The sequence below is a fragment of the Protopterus annectens genome, chromosome 8.part0 (assembly GCF_019279795.1).
Source record: "Protopterus annectens isolate FY-2018-M chromosome 8.part0, PAN1.0, whole genome shotgun sequence".
Classification (NCBI taxonomy): domain Eukaryota; kingdom Metazoa; phylum Chordata; order Ceratodontiformes; family Protopteridae; genus Protopterus; species Protopterus annectens.
Window position 1 is genome coordinate 217,355,806 of NC_056741.1, and position 16,189 is coordinate 217,371,994.

At 38.8% G+C, this 16,189-nt stretch overlaps 1 protein-coding gene across 1 annotated transcript in view; it reads right to left on the reverse strand.

Annotated features, from left to right (window-relative positions):
* Positions 1-880: 880 nt before the first annotated feature.
* The window catches only part of LOC122808195 (complement C1s subcomponent-like), a 625,556-nt gene continuing 610,247 nt past the window's right edge, over positions 881-16,189 (reverse strand). Inside the window, exons 10-11 of the mRNA XM_044079162.1 lie at positions 5,826-6,567; positions 881-3,145 (exon numbers count right to left, since the gene is read on the reverse strand). Of these exons, the coding sequence (XP_043935097.1) occupies positions 3,085-3,145; positions 5,826-6,567 (803 nt within the window). The 3' untranslated portion in view covers positions 881-3,084. The remainder of the gene's footprint in view (positions 3,146-5,825; positions 6,568-16,189) is intronic.

Here is a 16,189-nt window from a genome sequence, read left to right on the forward strand (position 1 = left end):
GTGTAAACTTGCTAAGGCAAGTTCATGTCTGAGATGACCTGTAGATATTCTACAAGAACAGGTAGGTCTCGGGTTAAGGGTGAATGGTGGAATGGTTAGTAGCAGGTGGTTTGCAGATGTATTCTTTCTTTCTTTCTCTTTCTCCTATCCCTATTGCTGATTGCCGTGGTCTGGATGTGGAACAAAGTGGCTGGGATGGTTGTGGTGGTGGGTTGCATGCCATTGAATTGACCTTTTCCTGGTTGTTGGTTTCTTCTTGTCCTGAGGTGCTTTAGGAATTTTGGAGGGGGGCCTTCCCTGTGCCATCCCAGTCAGTGGATGCTGTTTTATCCCCAGGGCTGGGTGTTGTTGATTGGTGTGGTGCTACAAGCTTTAGGATCACTATGTACTAAGAAAAAAAAAAGGACTGTGTGTGTGTATATATATATATATATATATATATATATATATATATATATATATATATATATATCTATAGCCTCGTTTGGTTGCTTTGTGCTGCTGGGGTTGGTTGGTGTAGTGGCTTGTTGTTTGAGACATGGGCAGAGCAGTTTAAATGGTGCAGCTTGGTTTCCATGCTGGTTGGTTCAGCGATCGGGGCATACACACCTTTGAATCTCCCATTTTCAGCATGTATTGTTGTTTTCTCATGGTGCTGTGCCTGTTTTGCTCTGTTCACCTCAGCTGGAGCTGTGAGTGGCTTTTTGCGGGCTTCGAGCAAGGTACCATAACAGTTGCCACTACACATATGCGGTGCTTCTTAACAAAACAGCTTCTCACAGAATGGGAGGAAAGTTAGGAATGTGAGCTATCTTGTTACATGCATCTTGATAAAATAATGTAAGTAAGCATTTGTTTTGTGGGGCATGTATATTACATATCTATATATCTATATGTGTGTATATCTATATATATCTGTCCAGATTTCGACTCATACTGTTGGTCCATTTTTCATGAAGTGGTGCTTGTCTTTACTGGATTATCCTTGACAAATCTTTGGAGGCTGGGACATCAGGTGGTGACAGACATTTGAGTCTCAGACTTTATGACCTTAGGAGGATCCACGTTAATGAACAGTCTGCTGTTCCATTAACTATTGAGTGGTTTTGGTTCTTTTGTTTATGGCTTTGTCCAGATGTTAGTGTCCAGTCTTTACAAAGTGCAGTAAGGGGAGCAGGACAGCAAAGCCTTCCTTTAGCCACATGGGGTGATTGCCCAGTACTTGTTTATGAATGAACTGCTTGAGAGGGCTGGTAGCTACACCTGCACACAGTCTGCTGCTGTTGTCACTGAAACAGTGCTATTAGAAGGTGCTGGGCCATGGTTCCAGGTGGAAATAGCTGCAAGGAACAGTTTTCTTCTTGGCATTGGTTATCGCTTTGTGCCATGCATGGTTAAGGTAGAGCTTGTCTCACTGTTGTGAGTCACGTCTGTTTCATGTTAGCCATGCCTGTTGGATCGCATGTGGTGGTCTTTACATCACCAGTTATTTTGTCAGTTTTCTGAGTTTGTAAGAGGAATATATGGGTGTATACTTGATGTTGGAGATTTTGGCTCACTGTTTATGGTCACGTCTCGTTACAGCTTTACTTAGAGTTTTTGGTTGGACTCTTGTGGGTTTGGCCTAAGCTATCATTGCAGAGGTGGATCAGTCAATGGTGATGATTTGCAGCTGTGCTGGTTCCCAGATGAGCATGAGTGTGTCCGCGGGCTGCAACGTACACATGAGTACCAGTCAATTACTCATCACGCACACACTGCTGAGGTAACAGCATTGGGGAAGGGTAGAGATGGAGTGGATAGCAAGGTTCAGCTATGGTTTTCTCTTGTGCTCTGAGGGATGCCCACACTACTTCTGGCATCTAAGCTTAAGTATTGCAAAATAAAGCTTTTACACTGCTGAAGTGATGTCCAGTCATTTGTGGCTGTGGTCTGTCCTGTTTAGCAAAAAAAAAAGTCCCAGGATCTATAAAGGTGGCAGTCTTGGTAGTACCTGTCAGTTGGGGAGGACATTCTAAAAATATATCGATGTTAACCCTAGTGTTGAGTTCAACTACTCTTGAAACAAAACTGAGACAGTATACAGATGGCATAGTGATGATGTGTTTGCCTCATACACACAAGGTAAAGGGTTTGATTCCCATCTTGGTTTGGGGGTCATGGGGGAGGGTTGCAGAGCCTGTATGGATGAGAGAGCTGAACTGGTAAGCACAATACTTTTAATATCTTCCCTGTCAGGTTAACGATCTAGGGACGGTGCTCTTCATTTTGCCATTACTTTCTTTGACAGGTTGAGGGGCAAGGCAAGCAGTAGTAGGACATCACAGATAGGGTCTCTAATTTTGACATTGCTCTAAAGGTCAAGGGAGTGTTTGTGTCTCAGAAATGGGGTGGTCAGACAATTTTCAGGGTGGGGGGTGGAGGGGAGTTTAGCAAACATCTCTTGCATTGACTTTAGTGGCGTGTTTGGATTTATAGTGTTGAATGCAGATAATGCTAAGTATGGTGCCTTTTCTATGAGTTGATGTGGTCAGTAAATGGATACAAAAAGAGTGCTCTGCATGTATTTATCGCTTGTGGGAATGAGTGATTGTGTAGGGAGAGAGTTTTTCTGTGGTGGCTAGTGCTGTTACTATGGGCACGATTCTCATCTGAAATCTGTTGGAAGTTTGGTAATGTTATCGAGATTACTGTTAGGTAAAGCCTTCCTGCTCATGTGGATGCCATCACAGGCTCTGTAATTTCCTGTACTGACAGTAAGTATGGATTGGTATTCACTTTATTGCTATTAGCAGTGAGCAGGCTTTGCTAACATGTGGAGGAGGCAGAATGGACAGATATTATCTCATTATGTAGGCCGTTCTTTAAACTTGAGAGGGTCCTCTACAAGTCCCCAGACTTGACAGCTATCTTAATGCAGACAGTAAGGGATGAGCATAGTGATAATGTGTTTGCCTCATAGGCACAAGGTAAAGGGTTTTGATTCCCATCTGGGTCATGGGTCATTGAGGGTCACAGAGCCTGTATGTATGAAAGTGCTGAATGGGTAAGCACAATACTTTAAATAGTGTTCCTGCAAGGTAGTTAACCTGAAATGAACCTATAAAAGGGATGAAGCACTTCCTCATTTTTCATTACTTTCTCTGATAGGTTGTAGGGAAGGCAAGCATTAGCAGGGGGGCATAGGAAGGGACTAATTTTAACATTGCTCTTAAAGTTTTTGGGGTGCTTGTGTTGCTCTTTGAAGTTAAGCAAGGTTGGGCCTGGTTAGTACTTGGGAGGGAGACAACCTGGGAATATTAGGTACTGTAGGCTTTGCCTACAGCCATATCACCCTGAATGTGACCGATCTCGTCCATTGCAGCTTGAGTGGTCAAAATGCTTTAGGGGTATGTTCACGGTTTTCAACCTTCCACTTTTAGAATGAGGAACGCTACCTCTCATAATGTGGAACAAATGGGTACAGGGCACTCACTAATGATTTTAACTAGGAAGCTCATAGGGTGGTTACATGTAATCATTTTACTTATGGAAGAGGCTTTATAATGAAATAATGATTCAGTTCTACTTGCCATTGATATCCATTAAATTGCTAACATGGTATGTGCCATAGCCTCATTCGGTGTGGAACTTCCATGTGGCAGTCTCTTTCCTCGTGGAACTTCAAGGAAAAAGAACTTTTTATGTTTATGAATGAGGAGCGTTCCTTGAAATGAGGTACACTTGAGAGGTTTAGCTGGGGAAGCACAGAGTTTGCATCAGTTGTGGATGAGCAGAGTTATCAGTTGATAGGTGTGAAAGGTGATGTATCCTGCTGGGATGGCTGTTCCAGCCACTGGAGTGGTGCACAATGAGGTTGCAAAGGGGGAGCACAGACTGGGCATCAGTTGGTCTGAAGGAAGTGGATTTGAAAGGTGATGGATTTTGTTGGGGTGGATGTTTCAGTCACTGGAGTGGTGCACAGTGAGGTTGCAGGTAATACTACTTTATTAGGTCCTCATGAAGACACGTCAGAGTCATTGCAGTTTGGGAGTAGTGGGGGACAGGTGAGGATAAGTTAAGTCAGGGGCAGGGTAAAGTGAGTTTGTGGATTTTTTATGGAGAATTTGGGGTTGTCCTCAGGTGGGGTGGAGTCACAGCAGTGTGACATTGGGTCTTTTTTTTTTTTTTTTTTTTAGGGTAGGGGCATGTTAGTAGTTGGCTTTAATTTTTCCTGTGGCAAGGCTATGCCGATGGATTGCTTGGTGGTCTGTGTTACTCAAGTTTAGCACTGTTCTTTGGTTTTGATAGCAGTGGGTAGGCAAGCAGACATGCACACATTATCTGGATCCCCTGTTACTTGTGTGCCTGGGATGTATGAGGAAAGATTTTCCATTAAGCAGCAGTTTGAAGGTCTAAGAGAGGTATTGTGTCTATGAAGTTGCTAGTGGAGGTATATCATGGTATGATTTATCTGATGTAAAGGTAGTGAGATATCTAATAGTTAAAAAAAAAATGCATAAATAAACTTGAGGGTTGAAATTTTGGGATAAGGTCAGACTACAGGTGGATTTAACTTTGAGTAGTATAGTTGGGCAGGCGACAGCGTTATCTGAATTTACTAAATCTTGGTTAGTGGTTTATATGTTTGAAGGTTTGGGGTAGGTTTGATCATGTGAATAATATATTATGGCTATGGACAAAGTAAGTTTTGTGGTGAAGGTTGGTGTAAGGAAATGGAGGTTCATTCGTGCTACAGTTTGGGGGGGTATTGGCTTCATGGATGTATTGGAAGTCATTATGGTTTGTTGGTCAGTAAATGCTGTTCTGGTCATTAAAGGTTTTGCCTTATAAAGGGGTCTATTGATGGGATTGTGTTAAATTGATGTTTTAGAAAAATATAATCTTGGTCATTATTTTATCCTTCGGGTGGCAAAAGGACGTTGCATTTTAGGTATGTTGTCATCCAGTTTGGGCTTGTTTTGTTTCAGATGGTGTTGGGAATTTTAGTGATTTGGCGGTACATGTGGCAGGTAATGACTTTGAAATGACTTGCAAAGCTACTGTTGGTAGTAGGATAATTGAGGGTATGTTTAATTTACAGAGGTTATACAAGAGTATTGGTATCACTTTGGTGTTGGTGAGGGATCATTGGTTTAATTTTGGGGGTTTAGGCAACTGGAGGCTTTGGGTATTTATATGACAGGGCTTTTGGAGGTCAATGGCAGGGATTCAGTTTGGTGTGGAGAGGATGGAGTTCACTGAATGATGTTTGGCTTTGACCTGTTAATGTATGGTTTGGTTTGTTTGGTGGTTTGGTTGAAAAATTTTGGTATGAAGGAGGGTGAACAGCCTGGTAAGGCTGGTGGGCAGAGAAAAGAGGCAGGCTTGTACCTCTTCTGTTCCACCTCTGGTGTTTGATGTTCATTTTAATGAGTTGGGAAATGTAAGTGAGCAGTTGGGCACTGCTTAACAAGTAAAAGTAAGAGTGGAGGTAAGGATGCCTCTTATTTGGCTGGATGGTTAATTCAATAAGTGGAAAATGAAAGTTAGACGTAGGACTCTGCTTGATAAGTAAAATAAGCAAGCAGGGGTAAAGACCCTGCTTTTTTGGTCAGAGTGAGTGGGGTCATGCTGCCCTAATTAACAGTATATGGATGTTTATGCTGTGATTAATAAATTAAAATATTAGTTGGTCAATAAAGTGATGTGTATGAAATTTTAATAAAGGTTGTCAAATGTCATTTGGTGTGATATTTTTTCATTGAAGGGGACCAGGACAAATGGCTATTTTACTATTTCACTAACCAGGTCATGCATTACTGTTTTCAGTAATAGTATTATTGAGCCATTCAATATAATTGTTCGTCTTAGTATAAAAGCCATAACTACCACAGCCAACCCCCCATGACACTATCCCACCAACAAAGTAAGTGTTGTCATCACTTTTAAATGCATAAGCTCCCCCACTATCTCCATGGCAACTATCCATGCCTTTAAGACCAGCACAGAACATATTATCTGTAAAGACATATTTCTTTGCCTCTGGCTCATTCTTCTGAAATATATGATGCTTACAAGCTTTCATATCTTCTACAGGAATTTCCGCATATCTCAATCGCTGGCTCAGACGTCCTTCTTCAGCAATACGTCCCCATCCTGATATGAAGCCCATCTTTTCTTGTTGCAACTCAAACTCCTCACCCACATTAGGAATACATATAGGGGAGATCTGGTACCCCATTTTAACTTTCTCCTTAAGTTTAATCAGAGCAATGTCATTGTCATAGTTGTACCGCTTTTCTTCTGGGACCATGGTATAGTTTGGATGTAGAAAAACCTTTTCAGATTTAATTTCTGTGGCAGCTTTTAGTGCTTCTCTTCCAACATTAGTTGTTCCAATGTACATTGTAAATTGATTGTGTTCTGCTATATGTGCTGCAGTAAGGACCCACTGTTCCCCAATCAGTGCTCCCCCGCCTCGTGGTTCTTCAAAGAAGACCTGCCATGGAAAGTTTCCTTTTTCTGCAAATTCTCCTTTAATGATTCTCTGGATAGGCTGTGGCGGATTTGTAAGATTTCCACAAACTGCAATAGAATCAGTTGAATATTATATTTTGTTTTAATAATTTCAAGTTAACAAGCAAGCATTATTCAAATTAATATGCAAGCATATCCCTTTATATGTATGTCTTCTTTTATGTGAGACTAATTGTAATCATATTTCTTTGTTGAAAGAAAATTTTAAGGAAATGAAAACAGAATATATTTATGAATAACTTTAAAAAAAAACTTATTTACTCATAAATACCTTCTATAATGGTTTCTTCCTAGGTGTACATATAAAATAACTTTCTGCTAAAGAAAAAAGCATATTAAAAATTTAATTATTTATGAAGACAGCATTATAAATTTTGATGACCGGTAATGACCGCATGCGGACTCCACTTAATCTGTCTAAAATCCTGCATTCTTTTGAACAATACATTTAACTAATCCATTTAATTACGGTTAAAATTAACCACCAAAACTAATGTCATCTGATCTTTCCAACAATATCTTAAATTGAACAGCCAGTCAGCTCTGTACAGCGTTCTCAAATAAGTACCTATAACTAAAATATTAGCTCAAAACATTACCTTATTATTCTCAGGTATGCTGTACTGGGTTTGTAGAAAGGTAAACAACTAGATCTACCCAGAATCTAAAACCCTAAATATGCTAGTTATGGAGAGCATCAAAGTCTATTGTAAGTTGTACAAATAAAATTTACAAAACATTCACAGGGATGACTACCAGACGTATTACTTCCAGTCTTCCACAATGTTACCACATAAGTAATTGGCAGGAAAAGCTTTTTGCTCAGACTTGCTTATCCAAATACATCACAGTCTTTATGGCAGCAATGTCTGCACTATTCACTTTTAAAATGATGCCTCCTTTTCCTACTGGTTTGTTTAATTATTTACTTACACACTGTTGACCGGTTTAGTTCCACTAGGTCAACTGCCTGTTTTCAGTAAACACCGGATGTGGTATTTATACTAACTAGGGGAAATTTGGCCAAAACACCAGAGAACATCCCATACTCTTTCGGTGGGGTGGGGGGGGCTTCAGAGCTACTTTCTGCTAGAGAATGTCATCAAGACAGAACAAGCCATGTTGGAGGACAGTGTGTTGCAAAGAGATAAGCCGGGACCGGAGACTACACTGGATTATATGCAGTCTGTTGCCAGTATGGATAATAATATGAAGATGTAAGTGCTGGGTTCTCAGATGGTAGAACTGATACAACAAAAAACAGTGAAGGAGATGGCAGAAAATGAGTCAAGTGAGATAGATGGTCTTTTGCAGAGAAAAGCAGTGGAAAATGCATACAGGTGGATGAAACCTGGTAGAGAAACAGTAAGTAAAAAGAACATAAGACAAATTTTGATTTTGTATTATTTCAATAACTTTAAGAGAGATAAGTAGAAGGAATTTGATTATCTACAGAACTGTAAGTGGCAGGAAATGAAAGAGTAAAATTGTTTAAAAGTTGTAAATAAAGGAGGGCATTTTATAGGCCATTGATATATATATATCTATACATATATATATATATATATATATATATATATATATATATATATATATATATATATATATACATATATATAGTTTTATGAGGAAGTTGAGAAGTACTGACATGACTGTTGAAAGTTGTACAGACAAAAAAGGCATGGGGTATGACAAGGCAGTGAATGAAGGAGATACCTGGTTTCATAAAAGAGCAAGAGAAATTTATGAAATTAATACGTTAAATGTGAAAGATTTATTATAGAGACAAAATACTTTGTGAAAGGAAAGAAAGAGAAAGTAAGCCCTTCTTTGGGTACCAGTTAAATCAATGCAAAGAATAAGAAAGTAAGTCACTTTTAGGGTTCCAGTTAAAATACAATGAAAATATAATGGGCAGAAAAAAGGTGGGAGTGGTAGGCTTATAAGGAATGATAAAGGAATTTCTTAAATAGTAAACAAGTATATAAGAAAATTGCATAAAGAACAGGGAAAAAGATAATGGTAAAACAAATATAGCACCATAGTACAAAAGAAATGGGTATGAGTTTCACAAAAATGGACAAAGCGGAAAAAAGAATGTGTGTCCCGGTCCTCTTCAATAATTACATCACACCAAATGATGTTTGGCAACCTTTATTAAACTTCCATAAACATAACTTTTTTTGACCAATATTTTAATTTATTAATTACAGCATAAACATCCATATAACTGTTAACAGGGGCAAAATGACCTCACTTTCCCTGATCATGCACAGCAGAAACATCCAAAGGAGAATGTCACTGTCAGCTGCCAGAATCCACCATATAATGGCATATAATGCACGCACTCAGGTCACTCCACAACAAGTACAAATATGTCATTGTCTATGTTGGAGTGAATGACCTGAAAAGTACCTCCCTGGACTACATGAAAAGAGACATGGAGGAGCTCTCTGACCATGTGGCCCAGGCAGGTATGACACTAGCCCTGAGTAACATCCTGCCATCACCCAGAATGATACCACAGTACAAGGACAAAATGATTGACTTCAACAATTGGCTAAGCTTCTGGTGTCATTCCAAGGGGATCAAGTATCTGGCTGCCTGGGATGACATGATCGGCAGCCCACGATGCTTTGCCAGAGATGGCCTGTACCTGCCACCTCTGGGATTCCGGATACTGGCTAAGGCTTTTGCCGCCCCTATAGTGCCTTTATTAGGCAAGGCTCAAACATCAACCATACCACCATAGTAGAAACAAACAAGTGAAATCTAAGGGTAATGCTACCCAGTGCTGGAAGTCTAAACTTCAAAATGCACTCACTCGAGGCACTCCTTAAGATGGAGAACATTGACATCTGTGCAGTGACAGAGACCTGGTTTAAGGCTTCAGAGAGCATCCCTGCATTACCAGGCTACAATTCTTGCCATACCTTTTGGCCACCTAATCTGGACCAAAACACTAAAGGAGGAGGTGTATCCATATTCATAAAGGATATCCACACGTCCAAGCTAGTTGCTCAACATAATGCATCCGAAATTATCCAAATACAATTAACACTGGGCAAGACTGCAATTCAGGTTGTAGCTTGTTACAGATCCCCCGCCATGCCCCAGGACACCCACTCCATGTTTCTCAATATATTGGATAATATTAAGGTACAGCCCAATACCCAAATATTGGGAGATTTTAACTACCCCACCATTAACTGGGAAAACTACTCGTGTACTAACTCATCTGCCCAACGTTTTCCGGAATTCATCAATTCCAATGCCCCCGATCAACTTGTCCATACCCCTACCAGGGGCAGCAACATCCTGGACCAGGTCATTACCAATATGGGTAACAAATGCTCCATGCCAGAGGTCAACTCCTCACTGGTCAGGTCTGACCACAAGCTAATCACCCTAGATATCCATATCCCACCCCTAGCCCCCATTAAGGAAACCTACTGTAAAACATTTCTCCAAAGTCAACTTCATGCTTCTTAAATCAGAAATGGCCAACTTCACGTCACCCACACAGATGGAAAACAGAGACACGACTGCTGAATCATATACAAAAGCACTGTATAAGCACCTACAAGAGTGCATGGACTGTGCCATCCCCAACAGAACCAAGACACTATCATCCAAAAAAAAGGAAGCCAATCTGATGATCCCCTGCCATAAAAAACTCTACAGCACAAGGAAGAAACTGTTGCAAAAAAAGAGTAAAAATCCCATGATTGCAGGAACTCCCTTGTCAGCCTCAGCAAGAAGTTGAGATCCCTCATAAAATCCTCCAAAGCTAGTTACAGAAATAAAGCTAGTTACAGAAATAAAATCTCCATGGATTCTAAAGACAACCACAAAGCTATCTACAGCTATGTCAAGAATCTCAAGGGCAACACTCAGATCTGCTCAGAACTTCAGCACAATGGCACTACATTTACTGAACCAACTGATATTGCCAACATCCTGGCAGACGGGTTCAGTAAAAACTTTACCCCTCCCCTCACCCCCCCCCCAAAGGGCTCATCTCCATACCGGAAGATTGCAAAGCCCCTGTAATTATGGACGTACAGGTAAAGACTGCACTCTCCAAAGCCAAGAACACAGCATCCATGAGACCGGACAACATCCCAGGATGCATTCTGCATGAGCTACAGAACGATCTGGCACCCCACCTAAGTACCATGTTCAACCATAGCCTCACTTCAGACTTTCGCGCACATCAACGGTTATCCCACTCCACAAAGGGGGTGCCACCACTGAACCCAGGAACTACCACCCCATTAGCCTGATGAGCCTGGTCTGCAAGGCCATGGAATGCATCATCCTGGAGCTTATAAACAAAGACATAGGTAACCAAGCACAAAACAGATAGTGGTCAGCAAAACGGGATCTTTAGACAAAGTATATGAACACAATTCCAACAAAAACATCCACAGCATCTATCAACGGCTTAAAAATAACACTCAATGTCTATAAAAGTAAAAACTGGAACAAATTTATTGGTAAGCGCTTTCGTGATGTAGGCACATCACTTCATCAGACCTATAATTGATGCAACACAACTACGCTTCTATTACTAAGTTAATTCAAAACAACCAGTCCTAGTGCACACCAGCAATTTACCTGTCATTTTCTTAAAAGGGTACACTTAATAAATAAGGCATCTCCCTAGTAATAACATGCATATGTAGCAACAGAAGTTCTTACAACCTATACATTCTCAAAGATTAACAATAATAATATGAAAATCAGCATTATACAAATACATTTATGCACAATGCATAAAAAACATGCATATAAAAAACATATATAAAATATATGTATAAAAACACGTTTTACACACACATATATATATATATATATATATATATATATATATATATATATATATATATCAAAGAAAAAGAAAAATGTGTGTAGGAGATGTATATAGAATGGAACATACTTCCTTTAAATACAAGACTTAACACTTTCTTGCTAAGGGTCTAGATTTTAATAGGGGTTTAAAGGGTAGCCTATCATTCAAACCCCTCCCTTTGTCTGCTCTCAACCTCACTATCCATCTACTCTCCATAGTTTCTGTTAAATTTACAATGTCCCCTCCTCATACATTTTCGTACACCATTTCAATTGCCATGAATCTGAAAGTGTGTGTAATATCAGTTGTATTTATATGTTTCGCTAATGCATTAGTACTATCTGAATTTCTGATTTTTAACAAATGCTCCCTAATCCTATACCTAAACTTCCTGTTGGTTTTACCAACGGAAAAAGGAAAAACATAAGTTACATATAGCCGGATAAACAATATTTCTGCTGTTACAGCCCGCTTTGACATTGAACTCAAACTCAGTTTTACGATCTAGGTGTATAAATTTATTGCTTGTGTCATTGCATTTACATTGATTGCAATTGTGACAGGGAATAGTACCTTTCTTACCATCCTGTATTCCTATCTCCCTTCTATTCCTTGGATAACATAAAAATTGTTTGAGTGACTTTTTGTTTCTATAGGAAAAGTAAGGCCTGTCATCTATGATTGGTCCTATATCAGGATCATGAGTTAGAATAGGCCAATATTTTCTAATGGTATCTGTCACTTCCTTCACATCACTCGAGAATTCAACAAGAACTCATAAGTGTCTGTTTGTTCTTCTCCTATGCTTAATGTTTCTTCCAACCTTTGTTCCTTCATCTGAGTAGTAAGGCCTCCCAACATTACATCTTAATTCTGCTGCATCAGATATTATCCCTCGGGTTATCGGGTCTGTATATCCCCTCTCCACAAATCTCTGTTCCAATACATGTAATTCAGAGTCATAAACTGCATCTTCAGTCGTAAGTCTACATACCCGTAGTGTTTGCCCCTTCACTACATTCGTGAAAATGTGTCGAGGGTGCATGCTACTCATGTGCAGGAGATGGTTCCTATGACACTCTTTCCTGTATATCCTGGTGGATAGTTTCCCATCTCCATCCCAATACACACAGATATCAAGGACATTCATCTCACTGTCAGAAAAATTAACTTCAAACTCTAAAAAGTTTGTGGTAGCATTAATGAAATCACAAAAACCCTTTAGCTCAACTGTGTTGTCCTTCCACAGCAGGAACAGGTCATCCACAAAACGTTTGTAGAAAATTACCTGCCCCCACCTATTCAATGACAGCACATGCTGATTCTCCCAACTGGCCATCACTCAATTGGCATAGCTGTTGGCACTCGAAGTGCCCATAGCTACACCCTCTTTTTGCAGATATATCTTATGTTCAAACATCATAGCATTATTTTCTAATATGAGCATCATCGGTTGGCATATTAAATCAATCTGCCTGCCATCATAGGTCTTGTCGATGTTCCAATATTCATGTAACATTTCTACCCCATGTTCATTCAGGATGCAAGTAAATAAGGAGTGTACATCTAATGTAACTAACAACACTGTATCTCTGCCTAAGTGCTCATTCATATTAAAGTCAAACAAGTCTTGTAAAAATTGTTTGGAATCTTTTAAGTATATTCCTATTCTTATCAACTACTGGCTTCGACTTGCTCTCTACATATATAGATATCGGCTCAGTTACCCAATTCTTACTGGAAACAATGGGCCTCAAAGGAGGTATAACTGGATTCTTATTGACTTTAGGTAGGTCTCTGGGCAAGACAAATCAAAGGGGCCAGAGGAAGACGTAACTTGCAAGAATTCTTTGGTTATGCTGGACGAAGCAGATTGTGATTCATTGATGCAATGTTTTTCTAATATGTCATTGGAAGGAACTGAACCATTACAAGAACTAAGAGAAATGGAAACACAGACAGTTTTGTTAACAAGAGAAGGGTTAAAGGAGGACCTTATATGGAATATCTCCTCAAGAGCTTTAAATGAAGCACAACAAAGTCTACTGAATAGAGGACTTTCATTTATACCTTCAAGAAAAACTGAGGTAACAGAAACTATTTTCAATTTAAAAATGTTTATTAGGAATGTTCTGCTAAATTTAATGTTCAACAATGATACAGACTGTATTGATTTAAAGCATAAGAAACCTAGCATATTTATGCCACCTAATAACACAACAGATGTTTTTTCACAGTTATGTGAGACGGAACTGTTTAATAAATTGAGTGGTAGTAGAAAAAGTCACTTCTTCAATATGAGTAAGCAGGAAAATGAAGCTTTGAGGATGTTACAAATGGATATGGACATTATCATAAAGCCTGCGGATAAAGGGGGTCCGATAGTAATTATGGACAGTGATTACTATAATAAGACCATGTTTGAGATGCTAAATGATAGTAAAGTATATAAATTGATTAGTCCATTTGAACTTAGAAAACTGATAGCAAATGTTGAGCATATTTTGTATGACATTATTAGATCACACAATAGACTCTGACTTGCATAACTATTTTAAAATTGTGAAACCTTTAACACCAGTTATAATTGGACTAGCTAAAGTCCATAAGAATCCAGTTACACCTCCCTTGAGGCCCATTGTTTCCAGCAAGAATTGGGTAACTGAGCCGATATCTATATATGTAGATAGCAAGTCGAAGCCAGTAGTTGATAAAAATAGGAATATACTTAAAGATTCCAAACAATTTTTACAAGACTTGTTTGACTTTAATATGAATGAGCAATTAGGCAGAGATACAGTGTTGTTAGTTACATTAGATGTACACTCCTTATTTACTTGCATCCTGAATGAACATGGGGTAGAAATGTTACATGAATGTTGGAACATTGACAAGACCTATGATGGCAGGCAGATTGATTTAATATGCCAACTGATGATGCTCATATTAGAAAATAAGGCGATGATGTTTGAACATAAGTTATATCTGCAAAAAGAGGGTGTAGCTATGTGCACTTCGAGTGCCAACAGCTATGCCAATTGAGTGATGGCCAGTTGGGAGAATCAGCATGTGCTGTCATTGAACAGGTGGGGACAGGTAATTTTCTACAAATGTTTTGTGGATGACCTGTTCCTGCTGTGGAAGGACAACACGGTTGAGCTAAAGGGTTTTTGTGATTTCATTAATGCTACCACAAACTTTTTAGAGTTTGAAGTTAATTTTCTGACAGTGAGATGAATTTCCTTGATATCTGTGTGTATTGGGATGGAGATGGGAAACTATCCACCAGGATATACAGGAAAGAGTATCATAGGAACCATCTCCTGCACAGGAGTAGCATGCACCCCCAACACATTTTCACAAATGTAGTGAAGGGGCAAACACTACGGGTATCTAGACTTATAACTGAAGATGCAGTTTTTGACTCTGAATTACATGTATTGGAACAGAGATTTGTGGAGAGGGGATATACAGACCCTATAACCCGAGGGATAATATCTGATACAGCAGAATTAAGATGTAATGTTGGAAGACCTTACTACTCAGATGAAGGAACAAAGGTTGGAAGCAACATTAAGCATAGGAGAAGGACAAACAGACACGTACGAGTACCTGTTGAATTCTCGAGTGATGTGAAGTAAATGACGGATACCATTAGAAAATATTGGCCTATTCTAACTCAAGATACTGATATAGGACCAATTGTAGGTGACAGTCCTTACTTTTCCTATAGAAACAAAAAGTCACTCAAACAATTTTTATGTTATCCGTGGAATAGAAGGGAGATAGGAATACAGGATGGTAAGAAAGGTACTATTCCCTGTCACAACTGCAATCAATGTAAATGCATTGACACAAGCAATAAGTTTATAAACGCTGACCTTAAAACTGAGTTTGAGTTCAATGTCAAAGCGGGCTATAACAGCACAAATATTGTTTATCTGGCTATATCTAACTTATTTTCTTCCTTTTACATTGATAAAACCAACAGGAAGTTTAGGTATAGGATTAGGGAGCATTTGTTAAAAATCAGAAATTCAGATAGTACTAATGCATTAGCAAAACATGTAAATAAAACTGATATTACACACACTTTCAGGTTCATGGCAATTGAAATGGTCTACGAAAATGAACGAGGAGGGGACATTGTAAATTTAACAGAAACTACGGAGAGTAGATGGATAGTGAGGTTGAGAGCAGACAAAGGGAAGGGTTTGAATGATAGGCTACCCTTTAAACCCCTATTAAAATCTAGACCCTTAGCAAGAAAGTGTTAAGTCTTGTATTTAAAGGAAGTATGTTCCATTCTATATACATCTCCTACACACATTTTTCTTTTTCATTTATATATATATATATATATATATATATATATATATATATATATATATATATATATTTTTTTATACATATATTTTATACATGTGTTTTTATATGCATGTTTTTTATGTATTGTGCATAAATGTATTTTTATAATGCTGATTTTCATATTATTATTGTTCATCTTTGAGAATGTATAGGTCGTAAGAACTTCTGTTGCTACATATGCATGCTAGTACTAGGGAGATGCCTTATTTATTAAGTGTACCCTTTTAAGAAAATGAGAGGTAAATTGCTGGTGTGCACTAGGACTGGTTGTTTTGAATTTACTTAGTAATAGAAGCATAGTTGTGTTGCGTCAGTTATAGGTCTGATGAAGTGATGTGACTACATCACGAAAGTGCTTACCAATAAATTTGTTCCAGTTTTTACTTTTATAGACATAGAGTGTTATTTTTTAAGCCGTTGAGAGATCCTGATGATGTTTTTGTGGGA